Source organism: Mobula hypostoma, chromosome 18 (assembly GCF_963921235.1).
Source record: "Mobula hypostoma chromosome 18, sMobHyp1.1, whole genome shotgun sequence".
Taxonomy (NCBI): Eukaryota; Metazoa; Chordata; class Chondrichthyes; order Myliobatiformes; family Myliobatidae; genus Mobula; species Mobula hypostoma.
Window position 1 is genome coordinate 1,131,364 of NC_086114.1, and position 26,622 is coordinate 1,157,985.

The following is a 26,622-nucleotide window of genomic DNA, read 5'->3' on the forward strand; positions in this document are numbered from 1 at the left end:
ATCGACCGCATCTGGAGGAGGGGTCACAGTCGGTGACCTCAGGTGACATCACCAAGGACCCGCCCAAAAGTTGCTTGTGAGCAATATCGCCGGTCTGTGAGTGAAGCCGTGTCTGAATGATCAGTTGTTCCTGTTCCCTCTCTCTCTCCCCCCACGTTGTCCATCGCCATGGCAACGATTACTGCGAACTGAACTACTAAACTGGACTGAACTTTGAGTCACTTTGAAATTTGGTCATTTACCCCTAGACAACGATAGAGCTTGATTGATGCTGCTATCTTAATTCTGTGCACATGTGTGGTTATCATTGCTGAACTGTTGCATTTATTATCCTTTCGATTACTGTGTTGCTTGTTTCTTTAATAAAACTTTCTTAGTTCTAGTAATCCAGACTCCAACTGAGTGATCCATTTCTGCTGGTTTGGCAACCCAGTTATGGGGTACGTAACAACTGTTCTTCTGAAAAGAGAGAGAGAGAGAGTTATTTAACATCGATATCTTGTTTTGAAAGAGAGAGAGAGAGAGAGAGAGAGACAAAGACTAACTGTTGGACTGTCACTTTAAGGCACGAGAAAGAACTGGTTAACTTTTGGATTTCTGCTGAGTTGGAGAGAGAGATGGCACTGCAGCGGTGACGGAAGACAGGTTGTGGATATTTCTTCAAGGACTTTCGCCTGCTTAGGAGGTCAGATGATAGACCTCAGACACATGTTCTGGACACTGAATGAGCATTGTTGTGCCTGCAGGAAAATTGGGTTTTGGAGGATCAATCAGGCGGATCGATCAGTCGCTCTTGTAGTGGAATGAGGAAAAGGGTTGACTGGTGGGGAGTTGTCCATGTGTCCACCTTCACCTGGGGGATAGCTCCATCACAGAAAACCAGTCCCCTTTGTTAAAGTCACAGTCGGTGACTTTTAAAGGATTTCGAAGGACAACGAGAAGATCGATGGCGTCAGCTCACTTGAAGAATCAAATCTCTCCCTCTCTCTCTATCACTACTCAACTAAATACCACAAACTGAACTAAACTGAACTTTACTCATCATCGTAAGACTGTATCTTTTTACCCCTAGACTTAAAGAAGCTTGGTTTTTCATACATATATTTCCACACTTACTGATATACTTACTTATATATATAAAATCCTTGCTAACCTGTTTGATTTATCTACATTTCTATTACTGTATTGCATAGTTACTAATAAATATTATTAGTTTATAGCAATACTGGACTCCAAAGTGTTTTCCATCTCTGCTGGTTCTTTATTCCCATCACGGGGTACACGACAAAAGTCATTAAAATCCAAAAACACCAAACCCGAGAAGCTTGGCTATGATCTGCTAAGATGGAGTGTTAGGTGTCGGAGGTTGCCAGTTTCATTACTAAACACAAGAGGTTCTGCACACACAAGATACTGGAGGAACTCACCAGGACAGGCAGAATCCTTGGAGGGGAAGATACAGTTGACGTTTTGGGCTGGGGCCAGGGCCGGGGCACTTCAGCAGGACTGGAAAGGGAGGGTGAGACGTCAAAATAAGAAGGTGGAGGAAGGGGAAGGAGGACAAGCTGGAAGGTGATGGGTGAAGCCAGTTGGGTGAGAAAGGTAAAGGGCAGGAGAAAAAGGAATCTGATAGGAGAGTGGATCAGGGGGAAAAGGGAAGGAAGGGGGGCACCATGGGGAGGAGGTGATAGGCAGGTGAGGAAAAGAGATAAGAGGCCAGAGTGGAGAATGGAAGAGGAGGGGAGAGGAGGAGAATTTTTTTCTGTGGGAGAAATTGATGACCATGCCATCAAATGGAGGCTACCTGGATGGAATATGAAGTGTTGTTCCTCCACCCTGAGAATGACCTCATCATGGCAGAAGAGACCATCAGACCATAAGATAAAGGAGCAGAATTAGACCATTTGGCCCATTGAGTCTGTTCCACCATTTCATCATGGTTGATCCAACTTTCTTCTCATCACGTATCTACTGCCTTCTCCCCATATCCCTTTATGCATTGAACAATCAAGAATCTATCAGCCTCTGCCTTAGATATACATAAAGACTTGGCCTGCACAGCTGCCTGTGGCAAAGAATTCCACAGATTCACCACTCTCTGGCTAAAAGGACCCCTCTATTCTGAAGTGTGTCCTCTGGTCTTAGCCACTTCCATCATAGGAAACATTCTCTCGACATCCACTCTGTCAAGGCCTTTCACCATTCGATAGGTTTCAATGAGGTCACCTCTTATTCATCTGAATTCCAGTGAATACAGGCTCAGAACCAGCAAATGCTCTTCTTATGACAAACCATTCAATTCTGGAATCATTTCCTTTGAACCCTCTCCAGTTTCAGTACATCCTTTCTAAGATAAGAGGCCCAAACCTGTTCAGGATACTCCGTGAGGCCTCACCAGTGCTTTATAAAGTTTCAACATTATCTTCTTGCTTTTATATTCTAGACCTCTTGAAATAAATGCTAACATTGCATTTGTCTTCCTCACCACAGACTCAACTTGCAAATTAACCTTTATGGAATCCTGCACAAAGACCCCCAAGTCACTTAGCAACTCAGTTTTTTGTATTTTCTCTCCACTTAGAATATAATCAACCCTTTCATTTCTTCTACCAAAGTGCATGACAGCACTGTATTCCATCTGCCATTTATTTGTCCATTCTCCTATTCTAAGTCCTTCTGTAGCCTCTCTACTTCCTCAAAACTAACTGTCCCTCCACCTATCTTCATAGTGTCTGCAAACTTTGAAACAAAGCCATCTATTCCATCATCCAAATCATTGGCACAAAAATAATTGGTCACAACACAGAACCCTGTGGAACACCACTAGTCACCAGCAGCCAGCAGGAAAAGACTCCCTCTATTCCCACTCTCTACCTCCTGCCAATCAGCCACTACTTTATCCATGCTAGAATCTTCCCTGTAATACTATGGGCTCGTAGGTTGTTAAGCAGCCTCATGTGTGGCACCTTGTCAGATGCCTTCTGAAAATCCAAGTACACATCAACCAATTCTCCTCCATCAATCCTGCTTGTTATTTCTTCAAGGAATTTCAATAGATTTGTCAGGCAATATTTTCCCACGAGGAAACCATGCTGACTACGTTCTATTTTGTCATGTGCCTCCAAGTACCCTGAGACCTCATCCTTAATAATCGACTCCAACATCTTCCCAACTACTGGGGTCAGACTAACTGGCCTGTAGCTTCTCTTCTTCTGCCTCTCTCCCTTCTTGAAGAGTGGAGCGACATTTGCAATTTTACATTTGTCCGGAGCGATTCCAGAATCTAGTGTTTCTTGAAAGATCATTACTAATGTCTCCTCGATTTCTTCAGCCTCCTCTTTCAGAACTCTGGTCCAGGTGACTTATCTACCTTCACACCTTTCAGTTTCCCAAGAGCCTTTCCTCTAGTTATGGTAAGTTCACACACTTCATGCCCCCGACACCTGGGACTTCCACGATACTGCTAGTGTCTTCCACAGTGAAGACTAATGCAAAATACTTATTCAATTCATCCGCCATTTCGTCGTCCCTATTGCTAGCACGCCATCATTGTTTTCCAGCGATCCGATATTCATTCTCGCCTCTCTTTTACACTTTATGTATCTGAAGGAACTTTGGGTGTCCTTTTGGTACGAGGAAGCCATGGACAGTCCTGTCAGAGCGGGAATGGGAATAGGAATTAAAATGGTAGGCCGCTGGGAAATTCTGCTTTTTGCGGATGGAGCGGTCTCGCCAAGATAAAGGAGGATGCTTCGGGAGCACCAGATACAACAGCTGACCCCCAACAGATTCACAGATAAAGTGTAACAACCTCATCCGGAAGGACTGTTTGGGACCCTGAATGGACGTAGCATTTCTAGGGATACGTGCCGGGAGGGAGAATAGTCTGGAAGAACAAAATGGACAAGGAAACCACAGAGGGAGCGATCCATGCTTAAAGCGGAGAAGGGTGAAGGGAGGTGGGGTGGTGAAGATGTTTTTCTCATCACCCTACACCTATCTCGGGGAACTATTCACCCCACCTGCGATGTAGAAGTCCAAACACCCCATTCTAATTCTAACCCTAACTCACAGCCGAAAGCTGACCAAACTGGTCACGCCAGTGTTGATGGAGTTAGTCGTATCCGTAACCTTGCGTGGTGTGACCGGTCACCGTGTTGAGCGGAATAGAATAAGAAGCTCCTTGCAGCCGAAAGTTCCTCGAGGCTGTGTTCAACAGGAGAAAACCGCGGCGATGAACTCGCCTGGGGTTTCTGCACCAGATCTACCGAACACCAGAGCGAATATCAACACTCATTTTATCGACAGTCAATTTCCATCCATTTTCGTTGCTGGAAGTCACGGAAACATCACCTTTGTCACGCTAGGACAAGCACGCTACCTGTCCTAACTTGGGAGAGTGGATGTAAAGCGACTGGCAACAACCAAAACACTTACAATAAATCGTTGGACATGTGGTGCTTGTTGTAATTTTTATTATTCCGTCTAGTTTAACATATAATACAAGTTAATTTGCCACCAACCGTTTGAAATACTGGGAGAAATTATATGTTAGGTGCCCTGTTCACTGGGATGTGTTGCCGATCTAAGCAAAGCTTCAAATGTCGTCACTGACACCAGCCACGTGTTTTTGGAATAACCGCTCTCTCTCGGAAAGGTGCACGGAATCTCCTTTCTCCCCAAAACAACCAAATGAGCAATCTCTGCAAGTGCCGGAGCACCAGTTCCTGCTACCGAATCAAAGCGCGGCGACAGGAACTGTAACTAACACTCTCTCAGGTGAGAGCAGAGGCGAGGTGCTGATAAACAAGGTGTGTTAACATGCATTGGAAGAAGGTAGTTGGTAAAGTTTTGTTCCTTTCAGGAGAGTTCTCTGGTGGTCGTGGCCCAGTGACGTCACCATGTCAGTGGTCATCTCCCCCTCCTTTCCCTCATAAGTGCTCTATCCAGTTCCCGAAGCTGCCCAAGGAAGCCGTAGTTCGGCGAGATGTTTCTGTGCGCGCTTACGGTTTTAATGGCCTCGATTAGCGTCATCTTCTCACAGATCATCAGAAAGGCGAGAACTAGAGTGGCCGCCCGGCTGATCCCCATTGCACAATGAACGAAAACTTTGCCTGCGGAAAGAGGGAGACAGAGATCCGTCAGCGCCCGAGAGCAGACCCCAACGACTCCAATCACGCGCATTTCTGTTGTCACATTCCTCACCGCGCCATTTTCCTTCAGCAAACCTAGTGGAAACCTCTAAAACTTACAGTTTAGACCATAAAACATAGAACTGGGCCATTTACCACAGTCGGCTATGGAGACCAAAATTATTGCATAAATTTATAAAGGAGTTGATAGGTTGTTGATTAGTGAAAGTGTCAAAGATTACGGGGGAGAAGGCAGGAAAGTGAGGTGAGAGGTATAATAAATCAACCCTGATGGAATGGTGGAGCAAAGTCGAGGCGCCGAATGGCTTAATTCCGTTCCAATGCCTGATGGTTTAAACACATAAGCGGCTCCGGCGCACGGCGGGAGGGAGGACGGTCGCTTTGCTGCGTTTCCTGGCTGGTGGAGCGATGCTGATACCGGCGGAGTCGTGCAGATGTGTTAACTCCACAGTGACCGGTGACGGTGTCGATGGGGTTAACTCCACAGTGACCGGTGACGGTGCCGATGGGGTTAACTCCACAGTGACCGGTGACGGTGTCGATGGGGTTATCTCCAACGTGACCGGTGACGGTGTCGATGGGGTTAATTCCACAGTGATCCGTGACGGTGCCGATGGGTTAACTCCACAGTGACCGGTGGAGCGATTACGATGGGGTAACGGTGGAGTTGCACCACGCCGGTGACTGCGGAGTTACCATTCACACTGTCTCGCTGTTAACTGCGAAGCTCCCCAGTCAGCACCTCTCTACCGGCCAGGACACGCAGGAAAGCGTCCGGGGAACTGCACTGGTCTTGTGCCGATGCGAGAGATGTGACTGCGCGTATCTCGGAATTTATCCTGCGGTTGTGAGAAGTTGCCGTAGTTTCCGCGCTTTACAGATAGGGTTTGCCGGGCAAACGGATTGTTTAGTGCGCAGCTGGACGGAGACGCTCGGCCATATCGCCAAATCATTGTTGACACTTGTTTCAACAAACCCTTTATACGCTCAGCTAGATTGCTCCTGCTTTGAATCAGAAGGTGATTGAAGAACGCCCGCACCCCGAGTCTCGGAAGTGTCAGTTGCAGTTTGTGGTTTGAATTCTCGAGAGTACATTGTGGAGCACGTTGGTGCGGAGTGAGATTGGCAAGTAGATGCTTTAACTCCACACCAAGCACAACTACGCACCTACCGGACGTAAAGGACTTTGGGCCTGTACTCAACGGAATTTAGCAAGATGAGGGGGATCTCACTGAAACATTTCGAATGCTGAAAGGCCTTAGACAGAGCAGATGTTGAAAGGATGTTTCCATGGCGGGGGAGTCCAGGTCAAGAGGGCTCAGCTTCAGCATAGAGGGCCGTCCATTTAAAAAGAGATGCAGAGAAATTGCTTTAGCCAGAGGGTGGGGAATTTGTTAATACAGGCAGCTGTGGAGGCCAGGTCATTGGGTGTATTTATGTCAGAGATTGATAGGTTCTTGATCAGACGCGGCATCAATGGTTACAGGGAGAAGGCCGGGAATGGGGATGAGGAGGGAAGAAGGATCAGTCATGATTGAATGGCGGAGCAGACTCGATGGGCTAAATAGCCTAATTCTTATGGTCTTATAGTTTAAAGACTGAGGGACTGCACAGATCTCCCGGGGGAACGGACTGAGGGTCTGCACGGATCTCCCAGTGGTACGGACTGAGGGTCTGCACAGACACGGAATCTCTCGGGGGTACGGACTGAGGGTCTGCACGGATTTCACAGTGGTACGGACTGAGGGTCTGCACAGACACGGAATCTCTCGGGGGTACGGACTGAGGGTCTGCACGGATTTCCCAGTGGTACGGACTGAAGGTCTGCACAGACACGGATCTCTCGTGGTGCGGACTAAGGGTCTGCACAGCCCCGCATCTTCTGTGGGTACGGACTGAGGGCTGCAGACAGAAATGTCAAATGAGAAGTGTCAGGCTGATTCCAATGGACACGACAGGACATCACAGTCACTCACCACCCACGGTATTGAGGCCAGCTCTGATAAACTTTGCAGCTGGGTGGAAGAAGGGAGCCATGTCGAAATCTGTCGCATCGAATGCCTCAATTCCATAGTATTGTATGTTCATGTCCTTGTAGTAAGCGGCTCCGGTGTTAATGTTGAACTTGCCATGGGCCGCATTGAGGATATGTGTGATGCCCAGGCTCCGTAGCACCCACTTATCCCGAGCTGTCCGTCTGCAGAATGTTAAACCAGAGCTTCAATCGGAGTAGAAGCAACAACGGCCCCTCATCCTGACACTGCATCTTCCCAGAGATCAGCGCCCTCACACCCCAACACAAACCCCCGGCAGAACCTGGTTACCAGGTTGCCCAGGCCCTGGTTAGCGGTACAGTCAACAGACCCTCTCCCACTTTAACCAATGAAATATGAGGAGGAAATGGAGGGAATCTGAGTCAATCCAAGGACATTATGAGGAATAAAGAGAGCGCTGAAGGGACAACTGAGCCTAGCGGAGACAGTCGCTATTTCAGGATCGTTCCCTTCTTTGTCTCGACGTCTCAAGACGCTGGAAATCCAAAATTTAGATTTCAAGAATATAAATATAAATATCCTTCCCACGCAAGTTTTGCCCCCCCCCGACCTCTTCCCGTCCCCAAACCTCCCCGCGTTCCCACACTCCCTTCCACTCCCCACTCCATTCCCCTCCCTTCCCCTCCTCACCCTTCCCTCCTCCATACCCTTCCCATGTTCCCACACTCCCCTACTATCCCCTGCCCTCCCCTCAATACGCTCTCACACTCCTCCACTCCCCTCCACACCCCTCCTCTCCCCATGTTCCCACACTCTCCTTCCACCCCTCCCCTCCCCACGTTCCACACTCATTTCCTCCCATCCCATCCCCTCTTCTCCCTTCCCCTCCCGATGTTCCCGTTTCCCTCCCATGCTCTCCCCTTCCTTCCCCTCACATTCACTCCCGTCCCCTCCCTTCACCTCCCCTTCCTTCCCCTCCTCTCCCCTCCCCTCACATTCACTCCCCTCCCCTCCCCTTCCTTCCCCTCCCTTCCCCTCACATTCACTCCCCTTCCCTCCCCCTTCCCTCCCCTTCCTTCACCTCCCCTCACATTCACTCCCCTCCCCTCCCCTCACATTCACTCCTCTCCCCTCCCCTCACATTCACTCCACTCCCCTTCCTTCCCCTCCCATCCCCCTCACATTCACTCCCCTCCTCTTCCTTCCCCTCCCTTCCTCTTCCTTCCCCTCCCCTCCCCTCACATTCACTCCCCTCCAATCCCCTCCCCTCACATTCACTCGCCTCTCCTTCCTTCCCCTCCCCTCCCCTCACATTCACTCCCCTCCCCTTCCTTCCCCTCCTCTCCCCTCCCCTCACATTCACTCCCCTCCCCTCCCTTCACCTCCCCTTCCTTCCCCTCCTCTCCCCTCCCCTCACATTCACTCCCCTCCCCTCCCCTCCCCTCACATTCACTCCCCTCCCCTCCCCTCACATTCACTCCCCTCCCCTTCCTTCTCCTCCCTTCCCCTCACATTCACTCCCCTCCTCTTTCTTCCCCTCCCCTTCCTTCCCTTCCCATCCCCTCCCCTCACATTCACTCCCCTCCCCTTCCTTCCCCTCCTCTCCCCTCCCCTCACATTCACTCCCCTCCCCTCCCTTCACCTCCCCTTCCTTCCCCTCCTCTCCCCTCCCCTCACATTCACTCCCCTCCCCTCCCCTCCCCTCACATTCACTCCCCTCCCCTCCCCTCACATTCACTCCCCTCTCCTTCCTTCTCCTCCCTTCCCCTCACATTCACTCCCCTCCTCTTTCTTCCCCTCCCCTTCCTTCCCTTCCCATCCCCTCCCCTCACATTCACTCCCCTCCCCTTCCTTCCCCTCCCATCCCCCTTCACATTCATTCCCCTCCCCTCCCCTCCCCTAACACTCACTCCTCTCCCCTTCCTTCCCCTCCCCTCCCCTCACATTCACTCCCCTCCTATTCCCTTCCCTCTGTCCCACACCCATCCCCTCCCTTCCCAAATTCCCACACTTCCTTTGCTCCCATTCCCTTCCGTCCTCTCCTCACGTTCCCGCATGAGCCTCCCCTCCCCTCCCATTCCCTCCACTCCCCACATTCCCACATTCCCCTCGCCACCCCTGTGTTCCCACACTCTCCACCTGTCCCCTCCCAAGACCACTCCTCCCACTCCCTGCAAGTCCCTCCACTCCTTTCCACGTTCACAGACTCCCCTCCCCTCCCCACCTTTACACACCGATCTCCCCTCTGTCCTCACCTTCACTCATTTCCCTCCCGTCCCTTGTTCCCGTACTCACTTCTCCTCCTTTCCCCTCCCCTCCCCACTCCTACCCTCCCCTCACTCACTCCCCAGCCCTTCCCTCCCCTCCATCCCCTCCCCACCCTCCCTCCTCACCAACCCCTCCCCACGTTCCCACACTCTCCTCCTTCCCCTCCTATCCCATTCTCTCCCTACCCCTCACCTCCCCTCCCATCCACTGCCCTCATCTCCCCTCTCGACCTTTCCCTCCACTCCCCACTTTCCCACAAACCCCTCCATCCCCAGCCCTCCTCTGTCCAAATTGCTCCACTCTCTTCTCCTCCCCTCCTCCTCCACTCCCGTCCACTCTATTCCCCTCGCCTCTCCTCCAGTCCCCTCCCATCTCCATGTTTCCACACCACTCTACCCACCCCTTCCCATCCCTTCCCTCCACTCCACTCTCCTCCCCTCCCCTCCACTCTACATTTCCACTCCTCTTCCCTCCTCACTCCACCCCTGCCATCATCTCCACTCCCTTCATCTCACTATCATCCCTTTCCCTCCCCCTCTCACCCATCCCCTCCCATTGCCTCCCACCACTCCCCTCACCCCCCGTACCCTCCAATTCTTTCCCTACCTTCCCCTCGTCACACCTCACCCATTCCCTTCTCACATTCCCGCACTCTCCACTATGCCCCTCATCTTCCCTATTTTACACACTCCCCTCTGCTCCCCTTACCTTTCCCTCCTCTCACCTCCCCTCCCCACCACTCCACTCCACTCCCCTCCCCTCTACTCTCCATCCCTCCCCTCACCTCCTATGTTCTGACACTTCCCTCCCCTCCCATCCCCTACCCTACCTTCTGCTCCCTGCCCCTCCTCTCCACTTCCCTCCACTTCGCTCCCCACCCCACATTTTCAGACTCCCCTCCCTACTCTAGTCCCACACTCCCCTCCCTTCCCCTCTGCTCCCCACTTTCCCACACTCCCCTCCCCTCCCATCCTCTCTATCTCTCTATGTTCCTATACTCCCCTCCCTTCCCCTACCCTTTCATTGCCTCCCTCTCCTCTCACTTACCTCTCCTTATGTTCCCATACTCCCCTCCCCTCCCATTCCCTGCCCACGTTCCCACACTCCGCTCCTGTCTCCCATTCCCTGCCCACGTTCCCACACTCCGCTCCTGTCTCCCATTCCCTGCCCACGTTCCCACACTCCGCTCCTGTCTCCCATTCCCTGCCCACATTCCCACACTCCGCTCCTGTCTCCTCTCCTGCCCATGTTCCCACACTCCGCTCCTGTCTCCCATTCCCTGCCCACGTTCCCACACTCTGCTCCCGTCTCCCATTCCCTGCCCACGTTCCCACACTCTGCTCCCGTCTCCCATTCCCTGCCCACGTTCCCACGCTCCACTCCTGTCTCCCATTCCCTGCCCACGTTCCCACTCTCCGCTCCTGTCTCCCATTCCCTGCCCACGTTCCCACACTCCGCTCCTGTCTCCTCTCCTGCCCATGTTCCCACACTCCGCTCCTGTCTCCCATTCCCTGCCCACGTTCCCACACTCTGCTGTTGTCTCCTCTCCCGCCCACGTTCCCACATTCTGCTCCCCACATTATTATATTCGCCTCCACGATCCTCAGTTCCTTTAAGGTGGCCACCAGCTGACGTAAGGAAGTTAGATGGTTGAAATAGCAATTGTGCCAGTACTAGTGGCATTGTGCGGATCTGAGCATTTGCCACCAGTAACCACTCCCCAGGCTCTCAGGTGAAAGAAGGGATCTTACGCATCTCCCAGGTGAAGGTTCGGCCAAACTTGGTCCACATTTCCCGAGGACGCTCTGGTCCAGAGACACTGCTGAAGTTCAGACATGGTCGGAGGCTCATAGTCATCTTCATTTGTACTCCGTACACCGTAGTGAGGTGTAAGTGTTTGGGACGCTCTTTCCATGCTGAAACACAGAGAGTAACATCACTTCCTCATGCTGTAAAACGTAAAACACATATTTATGCAGAGCTTTTCATAAATTTTACTGTATTTCTTCATTTTCTGTAAATGCCTGCAAGAAAATGAGTCTCAAGGTAGTATATCAAGTTCAATTTCAAATTTGTTGTCAAAGTATGTGTATGTCACCATATACTACACTGAGATTCCCTTTTTTGTGGGCTGTCATTACGTAAGAAGTTGTTATGTCATCACTCAGCCAGATTTTCAGTCTCTCTCCCACATCAGTATCAGAATCCGGTTTACTATCACCGGCATGCGTCATGAAATTTATTAACTTAGCAGCAGCAGTTCAATGCAATACATAATATAGAAGAAAAAAAACTAAATAGAAATAATAATAATAAAAAAATACATACATCAATTACAGTATATGTATATTGAATAGATTAAAAAACATGCAAAAACAGAAATACTGTGTATTAAAAAAAAGGAAAGTTGTGTCTAAGAGTTCAATGTCCATTTAGAAATCGGATGGCAGAAGGGAAGAAGCTGTTCCTGAATCGCTGAGTGTGTGCCTTCAGGCTTCTGTACCTCCTACCTGATGATATCAGTGAGAAAAGGGCATGTCCTGGGTGCTGGAGGTTCTTAATAATGGATGCTGCCTTTCTGAGACACCGCTCCTAGAAGATGTCCTGGGTACTCTGTAGGCTGGTACCCAAGCTGGAGCTGACTAGATTTACAACCTTCTGCAGCTTCTTTCGGTCCTGTGCAGTAGCCCCTCCATTCCAGACAATGATGCAGTCTGTCAGAATGGTCTCCATGGTATATCTATAGAAGTTTTTGAGTGTATTTGTTGACATGCCAAACCTCTTCAAACTCCTAATGAAGTATAGCAGCTGCCTTGCCTTCTTTATGATATCAATATGTTGGGACCAGGTTAGATCCTCAGAGATTTTGACACCCAGGAGCTTGAAGCTACTCACTCTCTCCACTTCTGATCCCTCTATGAGGATTGGTATGTGTTCCTTCATCTTACCCTTCCTGAAGTCCACAATCAACTCTTTCGTCTTACTGATGTTGAGTGCCAGGTTGTTACTGCGGCACCATTCCACTAGTTGGCATATCTCATTCCTGTACACCCTCTCGTCACCACCTGAGATTCTACCAACAATGGTTGTATTGTCAGCACATTTATAGATGGTATTTGAGCTATGCCTAGCCACACAGTCATGTGTATATAGAGAGTAGAGCAGTGGGTTAAACACACAACCCTGAGGTGCACCAGTGTAGATCATCAACGAGGAGGATATGTTATCACCAATCCACACAGATTGTGGTCTTCCAGTTAGGAAGTCGAGGATCCAATTGCAGAGGGAGGTACAGAGGCCCAGGTTCTTGAACTTCTCAATCAGGATTGTGGGAATGATGGTATTAAATGCTGAGCTATAGTCGATGAACAGCATCCTGACAGGTGTTTGTGTTGTCCAGGTGATGCTGATTCATCACCACTTTGATGAAATGATATCGTATCTGTTAAATAGGGGCCCTGGACAAATCCGATTTGATGAAGACAGACGTGAGAAGCAGAGGAACATCTGGAGAAATTCTGAAATTCCTGGTTTTGCTGCCGTTGTTACTGTGCGATCGAGAATCTCTGGAGGGAAGGCACCAAAATCCCTGGCTTTGCCTGCTGCTGGCGACCGAGGCTGGGGTCGAGGCATTCGGATAGAGATGGTGCTCAGTACTCGGTGTCAGAAGGCTGATCAAAGCTCGACGTTTTCGGACGACTCAGAGTCGGACGGTGGTCGGGCATGGCGGGGAGAGTTTTCTTCCTTCTCCCGTCTGTGTGAGATGTGGGACTTTCGAGAGACTTTGAACTTTTCTAACTGTGCCATAGACTTCATCGGGTTATGGTATTGTTGCACTGTTGTAACTATATGTTATAATTACAGTGGTTTTGTTAGTTTTTCAGTCTTGGTTTGTCCTGTGTTTCTGTGATATCACACCGGAGCAATATTGTATCATTTCTTAATGCATGCATTACTAAATAACAATAAAAGAGGACTGCGTGTTCTCTTAATCTAATCTAATCTTTTGATTCAACCAATGATGGTGGTGTCATCAGCAAATAAATATGATCCCCTCTCCTCTTAAATATCTTAAATATGATATTGGAGCTGTGCTTAGACTTCCAGTCATATATATAAGGTGAGTAGAGCAGGAAGCTAAGTACACAACATTGTGGTGCACATGTGCAGTTGGAGATTGTGGAGCTAATGTTTCCAATTCAAACTGACTGCGGTCTTCAACTGAGAAAATGGAGGATCCAGTTGCACAAGGAGATGTTGAGGCTTAAGGCTTGGAGCTTATTGATTAGTTTTGATGGGATGATAGTGTTGAATGTCGAGCTGTAGTCAGTGTAAGAGTATCCTGATGTCTGCATCTTTACTGTCTAGATGTTCTGGAGCTGAGTGAAGAGTCAATGAAATGGTATCTCCATTGAAGAGAGGTTTGGATAGGCACATGGATAAGAGGGGTTTGGAGGGCTGTGATCCGCGTGCATGCAGATGGGAATAGGCAAAAGACCAGGTCAGCATGAACTAGATGGGCTGAAGGGTTTGTTTCTGTACTATAGTGTTCTATGGCTTTATGACTTTAGAGATCTATGAAGTTTTGAGGGACAGATGGCAAGAGTCTTTTTTCCCAGGACAAGTGGGTGTAGAACAGGAGGGCACAAGTTTAAGTTGAAAGGTGAGAAATGTGAAGAGATTTGAGAGGCACCTTTTCTATGCAGAGGGTGCTGAATGGAACAAGTTGCCAGGGGAGATGGTAGATGTGGGTACAATTACAACAATGATAAGGTGTCTGGACCGTAGAGGGTTTATAAGCCCAAAGCAGGAAAAAGAGATCATTGCAGATGGGAATCATGGCCAGTGTGGAGAAAGCAGGTCAATGCACCTGCTGTACAAAACTGGGACCATTGAGGATTTGTAATCACTGAAGGTGAAGCTGCCTGTCCCATGTCTCAGCATGTCTCGGTACATTGATCAGAGGTAGTTTTGACTCAGTTGCGTTGAGTATGGGGAAAGGGTTTGAGCAGGAAGGGGTAACCCTCACTTTGGAAGTCAGTGGATATCTCCATCTTGCATGTTCAGGCCAAGGAACCAATGGGCAAATTTAACCCTTCGCTGGGGGGATGGGGGTGGAAGGGAGTAAATCATAGAATGATAGAGTCATGGAAAAGTACAGTACAGAAGCAGGCCCTTCAGCCCATCTAGTCCATGCCAAAACCATTTAAACTGCCTACTCCCATCAACCTGCATCAGATCCATATCCTTCCATACCTTTACCGTCCATGTATCTATCCAAACTTAGTTTAAATGTTGAAATTGAGCTCACATGCACCATTAGTGTTGGCAACTTGTTCCACACTCTCATGACCCTTTGAGTAAAAATATTTTCCCTCATGGTTCACTTAAACTTTCACCTTTCATCCTCGAACCATGACCTCTGGTTGTAGTCCCACTGAACCTCAGTGGAAACAACCTGCCAGCACTCATCCTATCTATACCCCACATAATTTTGTATACCTGCATCAAATCTTCTCTCAATCTTCTACATTGTAATGAATAAAGTCCTAACCTTTTCAATCTTTCCTTTCAGCTTGGGTCTTCCATACCTGGCAACTTCCTTGTAAATTTTCTCTGTACTCTTTCAACCTTATTTACATCTTTCATTCTCCCCTCTGCCATCCACCTACCTTAATCTAGATTAGATTATGAAGACATGCAGTCCTCTTTTATTAATGCATGCATTAAGAAATGATACAATATTTCTTCTGGTGTGATATCACAAAACACAGGACAGACCAAGACTGAAAAAAACCTGACAAAACCACATAATTATAATGTATAGTTACAACAGTGCAACAATACCATAACTTGATGAAGAAGTCCATGAGCACAGTAAAAGTTCAAAGTCTCTCAAATGTCCCACATCTCACACAGACGGGAGAAGGAAGAAAAACTCTCCCTGCCATGCCCGACCACGGTCCGACTCTGAGTCGTCCAAAAACTTCGAGCCTCCGATCAGCTCTCCAACACTGAGTACTGAGTGCCAGCTCTATCCCAGCAATTTGATCTCCATCTCAGTTGCCAACAGCAGGCAAAGCCAGGGATTTTGAGGCCTTCCCTCTGAAAGATTCCTGACCACGCAGTAACGACAGCAGCGAACGAGCGTTTCAGAAATTTTTCCAGATGTTCCTCTATGTTTTCACTTCCATCTCCATCAAACCAGAATTGTCCACAGCCCCTACTTAATGGATACGATATCATTTTTCACCGGAGGGCTACGCATGCGCGGCGCTCTGCTTTCTCTCCTCCTGCCGATTCTATTCTAATCTAGTTGACCAAAGCTGCACACAATACTCCAAATAAGGCCTCACCAACATCTTATAATATATAGGAGCTGAATTTGGTCACTTGGACCATTAAGTCTGCTCCACCAGTTCATCATAGTTGATCCAATTTTCCTCCAAGCTCCAGTCTCCTGTCTTCTCCCCGTATCCTTTCATGCCCTGACCAATCAAGACTCTATCAACCTCTGCCTTAAGTATACATAAAGACTTGGCCTCCACAACTGTCTCTGGCAAAGAATTCCACAGATTCACCACTCTCTGGCTAAAGAAATTCCTCCTAATCTCTGTTCTAAAATGACACCACTCTATTCTGAGGCTGTGTCCTTTGGACTCACCCTCCATAGGAAACATCCTCTCCACATCCACTGTGGCCGTTCAACATCCAATAGGTTTCCTTGAGGCCACCATGTATTCTTCTGAATTCTAGTGAATACAGGCCAGAGCCATCAAATGCTCTTTTTATGACTAGCCATTCAATCCTGGAATCACTTTTGTGAAACTTCTTTGAACTCTCTCCAGTTTCAGCACATCCTTTCTAAGATAAGGGGCCCCAAACTGTTCACAATACTCCAGGTGAGGCCTCACCAGTGCTTTATAAAGTCTCAACATTACATCCCGGCCTCACCACAGACTCAACCTGCAAATTAACCTTTAGGGAATCCTGCACAAGGACTCCCAAGTCCCTTTGTTACTCAATTGTTTGTATTTTCTTTTCACTTAGAAAATAGTCAACCCTTTTATTTCTTCTACCAAAGTGCATGACCATACACTTCCCAACACTGTTTTCCATCTGCCATTTATTTGCCCAATCTCCTAATCTAAGTCCTTCTGTAGCCTTAATCCTTGCTTTTATATTCTAGATCCCTTGAAATGAATGCTAATATGGCATTCTGGTGGTCCAGTCAGCGGTGTGGGCAGAGCACGGTGATGAGGTTTCTTGCAGGTCCGCAATGCTTGTTTAAAAGGAGAGCTTTGCAGGCGTCCAAGCTCATTCTGGCGGCCCAATCAGCAGTGGGAAGCAGACCACAGCAAATTAGACAAAAGTACAGAAGGGACAAGTGGGGAGGCCCATTGCTGGGAGTGGGTCAGTGTGAGAGTGGGAGTGTCAGGCTTTGGCTAAAAGGAGGCTTCAGCTTGGAAGAGGCGTTGGCTCAGGGAAATCTTCTGTTAAGGTTCCCGTTTCTCTTCCTTACTGCCTAATGCAGTAAATGGCTGTTGTGTGCTCTTCATGCTAGACGTTGGAGAACTGGGAGACCCAGGGAACTACGTCTGCATGAAGTGCATCCGGCTGCAGCTCCTTGAAGACCGGGTTAGGGATCTGGAGCAGCAACTGGATGACCTTCAGCTTGTACAGGAGAGTGAGGAGCTCATCAATCAGAGTTACAGGGAAGTTGTCACCCCTAAGTTGCAGGAGGCAAGCTGTTGGGTGACTGCCGGGTAAAGGAATGGGACGGTGAATAGGCAGTTAGCACAGAGCATCACTGTGGCCATTCCCTTCAATAATTAGTGTACCATTTTGGATACTGTTGTGGGGTTGACCTTCCAGGGGAATGCCATGGCAATTGGGTTACAGGCACTGAGTGTGGGTCCGTGGTGCAGAAGGGAAAGAGAGAGAAGAAGGGAGCAGTAGTGATAGGGGACTCAGTAGTGAAGGGAACAGACAGGAGATTCTGTGGACGTGAATGGGACACCCGGATGATATGTTGCCTCCCAGGTACCAGGGTCAGGGATGTCTCAGATCATGTCCACAGCATTTTGGAGAGGGAGGGATGCATCCAGATGTCTTGGTACATATTGGTACCAATGTAATAGGAAGGAAAAGCAATGAGGTCCTGAAAAGAGAATTTGGCGAGCTGGATAGAAAGCTGAGAAACAGGACCTCCAGGGTAGTAATTTCTTTATTGCTACCTGTGCCACATGCCAATGAAGATAGAAATGGGATGATTTGGCAGATAAATGCGTGGCTGAGAAGCTGGTGCAGGGGGCAGGGCTTCAGGTTCTTGGATCATCGGTATCTCTTCTGGGGGAGGTATGACCTGTTCAAAAGTGATGGGTTGCACCTAAACCCAAGGGGGGGGGGCCAACATTCTTGTAGGCAGGTTTGTTAGAGCTGTTGGGGAGGGTTTAAACTAATTTGGTGGGTGGTGGGAGTGGGAACTGGAGTGAAGGGACTCAGGATAGGACGGATGGTTAAAAAAGCAAAACTAGCGTGCAGTCAGACCGTCAGGAAGGGCAGGCAGATGATAGGACAAAATTGCAGCCAGCAGGGTGAGTATTAGTGCATTAGAGATGCAGAATCAAAAAGGGTAACAAATACAGTACTCAAAGTGTTTTTTCTCAATGCACGGATTATAAAAAGATAAGGAGAATAATCTTGTTTCACTATTAAAGGTATGATGTTGTAGCCATCACTGAATCATGGCTGAAGGATGGTTGTAGTTGGGAGCTGAATGTTCAAGGTTACACGTTATATTGGAGGGGCAGGGAGGTTGGCAGTGGGGATAGCATGGCTCTGCTGGTAAACAATGGCATCAGATCAGTAGAAAGATGATTTGTGGGACCCCTACTCTTCGTGATTTTTATAAATGACCAGGATGAGGAAGTGGAGGGATGGGTTAGTAAATTTGCTGATGACACAAAGGCTGGGGGTGTTGTGGATAGTGTGGAGGGCTGTCAGAGGTTACAGCAGGACATTGATAGGAAGTAAAACTGGGCTGAGAAGTGGCAGATGGAGTTCAACCCAGATAAGCGTGAGGTGGTTCATTTTGGTAGGTCAAATATGATGGCAGAATATAGTATTAATGGTAAGACTCCTGGCAGTGTGGAGGATCAGAGAGATCTTGGGATCCGAGTCCATAGGACACTCAAAGCTGCTGTGCAGGTTGACTCTGTGGTTAAGAAAGCATACAATGAATTGGCCTTCATCAATCGTGGGTTTGAGTTTAGGAGCCGAGAGGTAATGTTGCAGCTATATAGGACCCTGGCCAGACCCCACTTGGAGTACTGTGCTCAGTTCTAGTCACCTCACTACAGGAAGGATGTGGAAACCATAGAAAGGGTGCAGAGGAGATTTACAAGGATGTTGCCTGGTTTGGGGAGCATGCCTTATGAGAATAGGTTGAGTGAACTTGGCCTTTTTTCCTTGGCGCAACAGAGGATGAGAGGTGTATAAGATGATGAGAGGCATTGATCGTGTGGATAGTCAGAGGCTTTTTCCCAGGGCTGAAATGGCTAGCACAAGAGGGCACAGTTTTAAGGTGCTTGGAAGTAGGTACAGAGGAGATGTCAGGGGTAAATTTTTTATGTAGAGTGGTGAGTGCGTGGAATGGGCTGCCGGTGACGGTGGTTGAGGTGTATACGATAGGGTTTTTTAAGAGTCTCCTGGATTGGTACATGGAACTTAGAAAAATAGAGGGCTATGGGTAACCCTAGGTAATTTCTAAGGGTAAGTACATATTCGGCACAGCATTGTGGGCCGAAGGGCCTGTACTGTGCTGTGGGTTTTCTATGTTTCTCTATGTGACATAGGATCGGAAGATGTTGAATCTTTGTATGTTGAGTTTTAAGAAACTGCAAGGGTAAAAGGACCCTGATGGCAGTTATATACAGGCCTCCCAACAGTATCTGGGATGTGGACCACAGATTACAACAGGAAATAGAAAAGGGCAATGTGATGATTGTCATGGGACATTTTAACACACAGGTTGATTGGAGAAATCAGGATGGTAATAGGTCTCAACAGAGGAAATTCATTGAATGCCTATGAGATGGTTTTTTACAGCAGTTTGCCTTTGAGCCTACAAGGGGATCATCTATATTGGATTGGGTGTTATGTAATGAATTTGAGGTGATTAGGGAATTTAAAGAGTTGACCAAAGTAAATTGGAAGGAGATGCTGGCAGGGATGACAGCAGAGCAGCAATGGTGTGAGTTTCTGGGGAAAATGAGGAAGGTGCAGGACAGATGTATTCCAAAAACAAAGAAATACGCAAATGGCAAAATGGTACAATCGTCACTGACAAGGGAAGTCAAAGCTGATGTAAAAGCAAAGGAAAGGGCATAAAACATAGCAAAAAATATTGAGAAGACCAAGGATTGGGAAGCTTTTAAACACCTACAGAGAGAAACTAGAAGAGTCATTAGAAGGGAAAAGATGAAATATGAAAGCAAGCTAACAAATAATAAATATCAAAGTGGATAGTAAAAGCTTTTACAAGTGTGTAAAAAAAAGAGATAAGAGTGGATATAGGACAGCTAGAAAATGAGGCCTGAGAAATAATAAGAGGGGATAAGAAAATGGCAGATAAACTAAACGAGTATTTTGCATCAGTCTTCACTGTGGAAGATACCAGCAATATGCCTGGTGTTGTAGTGTGTGAAGGAAGAGAAGTGGGTGCAGTTACTGTTATAAACGAGAAGGTGCTCAAAAAGCTGAAAGACCTAAGGGTTCATAAGCCACCCGGACCAGATGAGCTGTACCCTAGGGTTTTGAAAGAGACAGCAGTAGAGATTGTGGAGGCGTTAGCAATGATCTTTCAAAAATCATTGGACTCTGGCATGGTGCCAGAGGTCTGGAGAATTGCAAATGTCGCTCCACTCTTTAAGAAAGGAAGGAGGCTGCAGAAAAGAAATTATAGACCAGTTAGCCTGACCTCAGTGGTTGGGAAAATGTTGGAATCAATTGTTAAGGATGAGGTTGTGGAGTACTTGTGACACATGACAAGATAGGACGAAGTCAGCATAATTTCCATAAGGGAAAATCTTGCCTGACGAACCTGTTGGAATTCTTTGAGGAGATTACATGTAAGATAGATAAAAGGGATGCAGTGGATGTTGTATATTTGGACTTTCAGAAGGCCCTTGAAAATGAGGCTGCTTACCAAGTTAAGAGCCCATGGTATTACAGGGAAATTACTGGCATGGTTAGAGCATTGGCTGATTGGAAGAAGGCAGCGAGTGGGAATAAAAGGACCCTTTTCTGGTTGGCTGCCAGTGTCTAGAGGTGTTCCACAGGGGTCAGTGTTGGGACTGCTTCTTTTTATGCTGTATATCAATGATTTAGATGATGGAATAGATGGCTTTGTTGCCAAGTTTGCAGATGATATGAAGATTGGTGGAGGGGCAGGTAGTGTTGAGGAAACTGGTAGGATGCAGAATGATTTGGACAGATTGGGAGAATGAGCAATAGGGAGGCAAATGAAATACAATGTTGGAAAATGCATGGTCATGCAGTTTGGTAGTAGAAATAAATGTATGGACTATTTTCTAAATGGGGACAAAATCCAAAACTCTGAGATCCAAAGGGACTTGGGAGTTCTTGTTCAGAACACCCTAAACGTTAAATTGCAAGTAGGGTCAATGGTAAGGAAGGCAAATGTATTTCAAGAGGTCTAGAATACAAGAGCAGCGACGTGATGTTGAAGCTTTATAAGGTGCTGGTGAGGCCTCACCTTGAGTATTGTGAACAGTTTTAGGCTCCTCATCTAAGAAAAGATGTGCTGGCATTGGACTGGGTCCAGAGGTGGTTGACAGGGATGATTCTGGGACTGAAAGGGTTATCATATGAGGAATGTTTGATGACTGGAATTTAGAAGGATGGGAGGGATCTCATTGAAACCTTTTGAATGTTGAAAGGCCTAGACGATGGTGGGAGAGTCTAGGACAAGAGGGCACAGCCTCAGGATAGAGGGGCGTCCACTTAAAACAGATGCAGAGAAATTTCTTTAGCCAGAGGGTGGTGAATTTGTGGAATTTATTACCACAGGCAGCTGTGGAGGCCAGGTCGTTGGGTGTATTTAAGGCAGAGATTGAAAGGTTCTTGATTGGCCTTGGCATTAAAGGTTACAGGGAGGACAGGGAATGGGGCTGAGGAGGGCAAAAAATGATCAGCCATGATTTTATGGTGGAGCAGACTCGATGGGCCAAATGGCCTAATTCTGCTCCTATGTCTTATGGTCTTAAGGTTTTGTTGCATTTGCCTTCATCACCACAAAAAACTACAAATTAACTTTTAGGGATTCCTGCACAAGAACTCTCAAGTCCCTTTGCACCTCAGTTTCTTGTATTTTCTCACCATTTGCTCCATAAAATGATTGTGGTAATTTACCTAATCTGATCGCTTCTTTAAAAACTCCAGACAACCAAGGAGAAAGAATAGAAGAAAAAAACTTATTCCACTGGACCAGGTGCTTTGCCGGAATTCATTGAGGAAATAACAGCTGTTATTTCTTCATACGCAAAAGGAGTTTCTAGTGTTAAATATTCTTCGGGTGATAATTTCAGAAAATTCAATTTCCTTAAAAAGTCATGCATAGTGTTGGGATAGTGAGGAAATTCAGAGTGGTATAAGGAGGTATAAAATTCTTGAAAAGATTTGTTTATCTCGTCATGATTAACTGTCAAGGTGTCATCATGTTTATGAATCTTGATAATTTGACATTTAACCAAAGCAGTTTTCAATTGATTAGTGAATAATTTACCCGATTTGTCACTATGTATATAAAACTCACTTCTGGTTTTCATGAATTGATTTTCAATCGAGGATGTTAATAATAAATTGTGTTTCATTTGAAGTTCGACTCTCTGTTTATAAAGCTCCTTACTAAGAGCAATAGAATATTTCTTACCAATTTCTTTAATTTTATCAACCAACAGAAGTGTTTCATTCTTAATACTGTACGTTTTTTCAAACCAACAGAATAAGAAATAATCTGTCCACAGATATATGCTTTAAAAGTGTCCCATACTGTCCCGTTGGAAATTTCTTCCATAATATTAGTTGAAAAGAAGAGATCAATCTGTTCCTTCATAAACATAACAAAATCTGACTGTGATGATGCCTCATCTCCTGCTTGTCCTTTCTATTGTCTCTGTTGCATGCTATCTTTGATTTATTTCTGTTTTCCCCTTCCTCAGCCATCTCACTCCGGTTCCCATCTCCCTGCCAAATTAGTTTAAACCCTCCCTAACAGCTATAATAAACCTGCCTGCTAGGATATTGAACCCCTTTGGGTTCAGATGTAACCCGTCCTTTTTGTACAGGTCATTACTCCCTCAGAAGAGGCCCCAGTGATCCAGGAACCCAAAGCCCTGCCCCCTACACCAGTCTCTCAGCCACGCATTAATATGACTGATCATGCTATTCTTGCGCTCGCTAGCACGTGCCACAGGCAGCAATTCTGTGATTACTACCCTGAAGGTCCTGCTTTTCAGCTTCCTACCCAACTCCCTGAATTCTCTCTTCAGGATCTCCTCTCTTTTTCTACCTATGTCACTGGTACCAATGTGTATCAAGACTTCTGGCTGTTCACCCTCTCCCTTCAGAATACTCTGCACCTGATCCGAGACATCCCATACCCTGGCATCTGGGAGGCAACACACCATGCGGGTATCTCTGTCAGGCTAACAGAACCTCCTGCCCGTTCCTCTCTTTTCTTTATAATTTTCTTTATAAAGATAAAGGAAAAGCAAAATATAAAAAATAGTATAGCATTAATGGCAAGACTCTTGGCAGTGTGGAGGATCAGAGGGATCTTGGGGTCTGAGTCCATAGGACACTCAAAGCTGCTGCGCAGATTGACTCTGTGGTCAAGAAAACATACGGTGTATTGGCCTTCATCAATCGTGGGTTTGAGTTTAGGAGCCGAGAGGTAATGTTGCAGCTATATAGGACCCTGGTCAGACCCCACTTGGAGTACTGTGCTCAGTTCTGGTCACCTCACTACAGGAAGGATGTGGAAGCCATAGAAAGGGTGCAGAGGAGATTTACAAGGATGTTGCCTGGATTGGGAAGCATGCCTTATGAGAATAGGTTGAGTGAACTTGGCCTTTTCTCCTTGTAGCGACGGAGGATGAGAGGTGACCTGATAGAGGTGTACAAGATGATGAGAGGCATTGATCGTGTGGATAGTCAGAGGCTTTTCCCCAGGGCTGAAATGGCTAACACGAGACGGCATAATTTTAAGCTGCTTGGAGGTAGGTACAGAGGAGATGTCAGGGGTAAGTTTTTTTACGCAGAGAGTGGTGAGTGTGTGGAATGGGCTGCCGGCCGTGGTGGAGGCAGAAATGATCGGGTCTTTTAAGAGACTCCTGGATGGATACATGGAGTTTCGAAAAATAGAGGGCTATGGGTAACCCTAGGTAGTTCTAAAGTAGGGACATGTTCGGCGCAGCTTTGTGGGCCGAAGGGCCTGTATTGTGCTGTGGGTTTTCTATGTTTCTGTGTTTCTAAAAAGAGAAAAGTAAGAGTGGAGTAAAGAGACAGGTAAAATTAGTGATCTTGTAGTTAGAGATCCTCTTGGGAAGAGTGATCACAGTATGATTGAGTTTCTCATACAATGGAGGGTGCAATAGTTTGATTCAAAACCAGCGTATTATGTCTAAACAACGGAGACTACAATGGGACGGGGTTGTTCCAATCTGCATCTCCTTTTTTTCTTTAACAAGGGCTTCAATCTCTCTTGAAAACCAAGGGTCCCCACACTTGTTATCTTTACCTTTGATTGCAATAGGCACGTATAAGCTTTGTACTCCCAAAAGTTCACTTTTGAAGACCTCTCACTTACCAAGTACACTTTTGCCAGAGAGCAGCCTGTCCCAATCTACACTTGCCAGATCAATTTTGATACCATAAAAATGAGCCTTTCTCTGTGGACCAGACCTATCTTTTTGCATATTAACTGCAGATTCTGATAATCGTCATGATGGTCACATTCTCTGGGGATAAGGGCAGGGACTGTCAGGAGGGGTATGAAACAGGACCGGTCATTACTGCTGTGTGGATCAGTGAGAGGCATACACCTTTACCTGGCCATCCTTTCTCCTCTCTGTAATTCCCACTTTTCATGCTGATGGCATCGTGGTCTGGGGTATTTTAAGGCAGGTGAGGGCGCTTGCTAAACACAGTGTCAGTCCTGGTAGGAGTCTGTATTGTTCTGGATGATGGACATCCAGGTCTGAGCTTTGATTCAGTCTGGGCACAGAACCAGAGCCGTGATTGGAATCTGCCGCAGCTTCTATTTATAAACTGAGAAACCTTAGAAGGCTGATCCAAAAGTAAAAAGTGACTTGTAGCCAAGGTGCCCTGTGATGTTAAATGCCACACACATAAAAATAAACGTGCTAAAGCAATCTAATGCTCAATTTCAATGTTGAGTAAATTTCATACATTTATAAACGTGTTTAATTATTACTTATGGAAATGATTCCAATTTGTGACTAAACTTCACTGCATTGAAGATTTACCTTCAATTCCTCAGATGAGTGTACCTTTCAGAGTCTTTGGCCAGTAGCGTGGATATTAGTGAGGAGCAACACACATAGAAAGCAGGTCAGGCAGCATCTATAGAGATAACAATCTGGGGACATTTCGGGCTGAAACCTTTCACCATGTTATCAGTGGATATCGGTCATTGAGGCTTACAAATGATTTAATTCTCAGACCAGAGGAAATGCTTCCCTGTTCTTTTTGCACACAGCTCAAGACCCTGACTCAGGGCCTTGCTTAAAGCTCCATTCTCGGAGTGAGAGAGTTACAACAGGACCTCACATTAACTCTCAGATGTGAATTTGCATTCCGCCAATGTCCCAGATCATCAGTCCCAACTATGGAGCCAAGGACCTAATCTTTTGTCAGGCACCTGTAAGGAACATGTGGTGTGCAGACTGGTAACATACTAATATGGGCTGAATGGCCTGCACTGTGCTGTACTGTCCCAAGTTCTATAACTATAACAGTTTATCAGCGGTCATTAGGCTCTGAGAAATGTCCCAATCTCCTGCCAATGTTGATCAAATGACTACATTACTGTCCCACACTGGAATCAGCTGCCGGAATGCCAAATTATTGTTCTGCCAGACATCAACATTAAACAAGGTCTCTGCCCCAGTACAGAGTACAGTCTTTTTCTACTTACCCTCCTATGTCGGACTATGTGTTAAGGTCCAGTTCTTTCCTGTTCATCAGCTAAGAAGTTGTGGGAAATGACTTGCTGGTCAAGTTACTGAATCCTGCTCGGGGTGGTCCTCATCTGGAATTGACAGACCGGTCACGAGCTGCCTGTCACTGGCTCAAACAGCAGAGGAGTGTAACCAACGGCAAGTTAACCAACAACCCACTCAGTTGATCATTACTAATTCCATCCTTGCACTCCACATTTGGATAGAAAAGTAAATCATACTGTGGTTCAAGGAGGACTCAGACACCAGCCAGTTTTTTAAAAATGACACCGAAACTAAAAATCCTCTGCTGGAATGAGGTGTTTTATTACAGTCCAGGCAGCTGCCAGCAACAGAATTGCCAAACACTGAATATCCATGGAGTCAAGTCTGATCAGCGGCCAGCCAGCCCATAAGACGCCCACTGCTGCCCCAGCAAAAGCTACATGGACTTTGTTTTCTGTGTCCCTCGATAACGTGGCATGCTGTAATATTCTTCATGGTGGGATTATACCGAAACTGTAAATGCCTGACAGTGAGCGCCCAGAAACAAAAAGCTAGCTCACTCAGAATCAGAATCAGGTTTAATATCACCAGCATGTGACGGGAAATTTGTTAACTTAGCAGCAGCAGTTCAATGCAATACATAATCTAGCAGAGAAAAAAAACAATAATAATAATAAACAAGTAAATCAATTACGTATATTGAATAGATTTTTAAAATGTGCAAAAACAGAAATACTGCATATTAAAAAAAGTGAGGTCGCATCCAAGGTTTCAATGTCCATTTAGGAATTGGATGGCAGAGGGGAAGAAGCTGTTCCTGAATCGCTGAGTGTGTGCCTTCAGGCTTCTGTATCTCCTCCCTGATGGTAACAATGAGAAAAGGACATGCCCTGGGTGCTGGAGGTCCTTAATAATGGACGCTGCCTTTCTGAGACA

General features: G+C 46.9%; 1 protein-coding gene across 2 annotated transcripts; it reads right to left on the reverse strand.

The window, feature by feature from the left end:
• Window positions 1-290: 290 nt before the first annotated feature.
• Window positions 291-25,978, reverse strand: dusp13a (dual specificity phosphatase 13a). 2 transcript variants are annotated; one of them, XM_063070291.1, is made up of 5 exons: window positions 25,659-25,978; window positions 11,167-11,331; window positions 7,130-7,350; window positions 5,008-5,114; window positions 291-459 (listed from the first exon to the last, which is right to left on the reverse strand). In XM_063070291.1, the coding sequence occupies exons 2-5, from the start codon at window positions 11,328-11,330 to the stop codon at window positions 340-342; spliced, it is 612 nt and encodes a 203-aa protein (XP_062926361.1). In that variant the 5' UTR covers window position 11,331; window positions 25,659-25,978; the 3' UTR covers window positions 291-339. The 2 variants fall into 2 exon arrangements, with proteins under 2 accessions (XP_062926361.1, XP_062926362.1); XM_063070292.1 differs by lacking the exon at window positions 291-459 and having other exon boundaries at window positions 4,436-5,114; window positions 25,659-25,967.
• Window positions 25,979-26,622: the final 644 nt, after the last annotated feature.

Excerpts from the sequence above, each read along its gene's own strand:
- dusp13a (XM_063070291.1), bottom strand. The coding sequence starts at position 11,330 with ATGGAAAGAGCGTCCCAAACACTTACACCTCACTACGGTGTACGGAGT. Across the intron at positions 7,351-11,166 it reads AACCTTCACCTGGGAGATGC|ACGGACAGCTCGGGATAAGT; the intron begins GTAAGATCCCTT and ends AACATTCTGCAG. Across the intron at positions 5,115-7,129 it reads TGGCCTCAATACCGTGGGTG|GCAAAGTTTTCGTTCATTGT; the intron begins GTGAGTGACTGT and ends CTCTTTCCGCAG.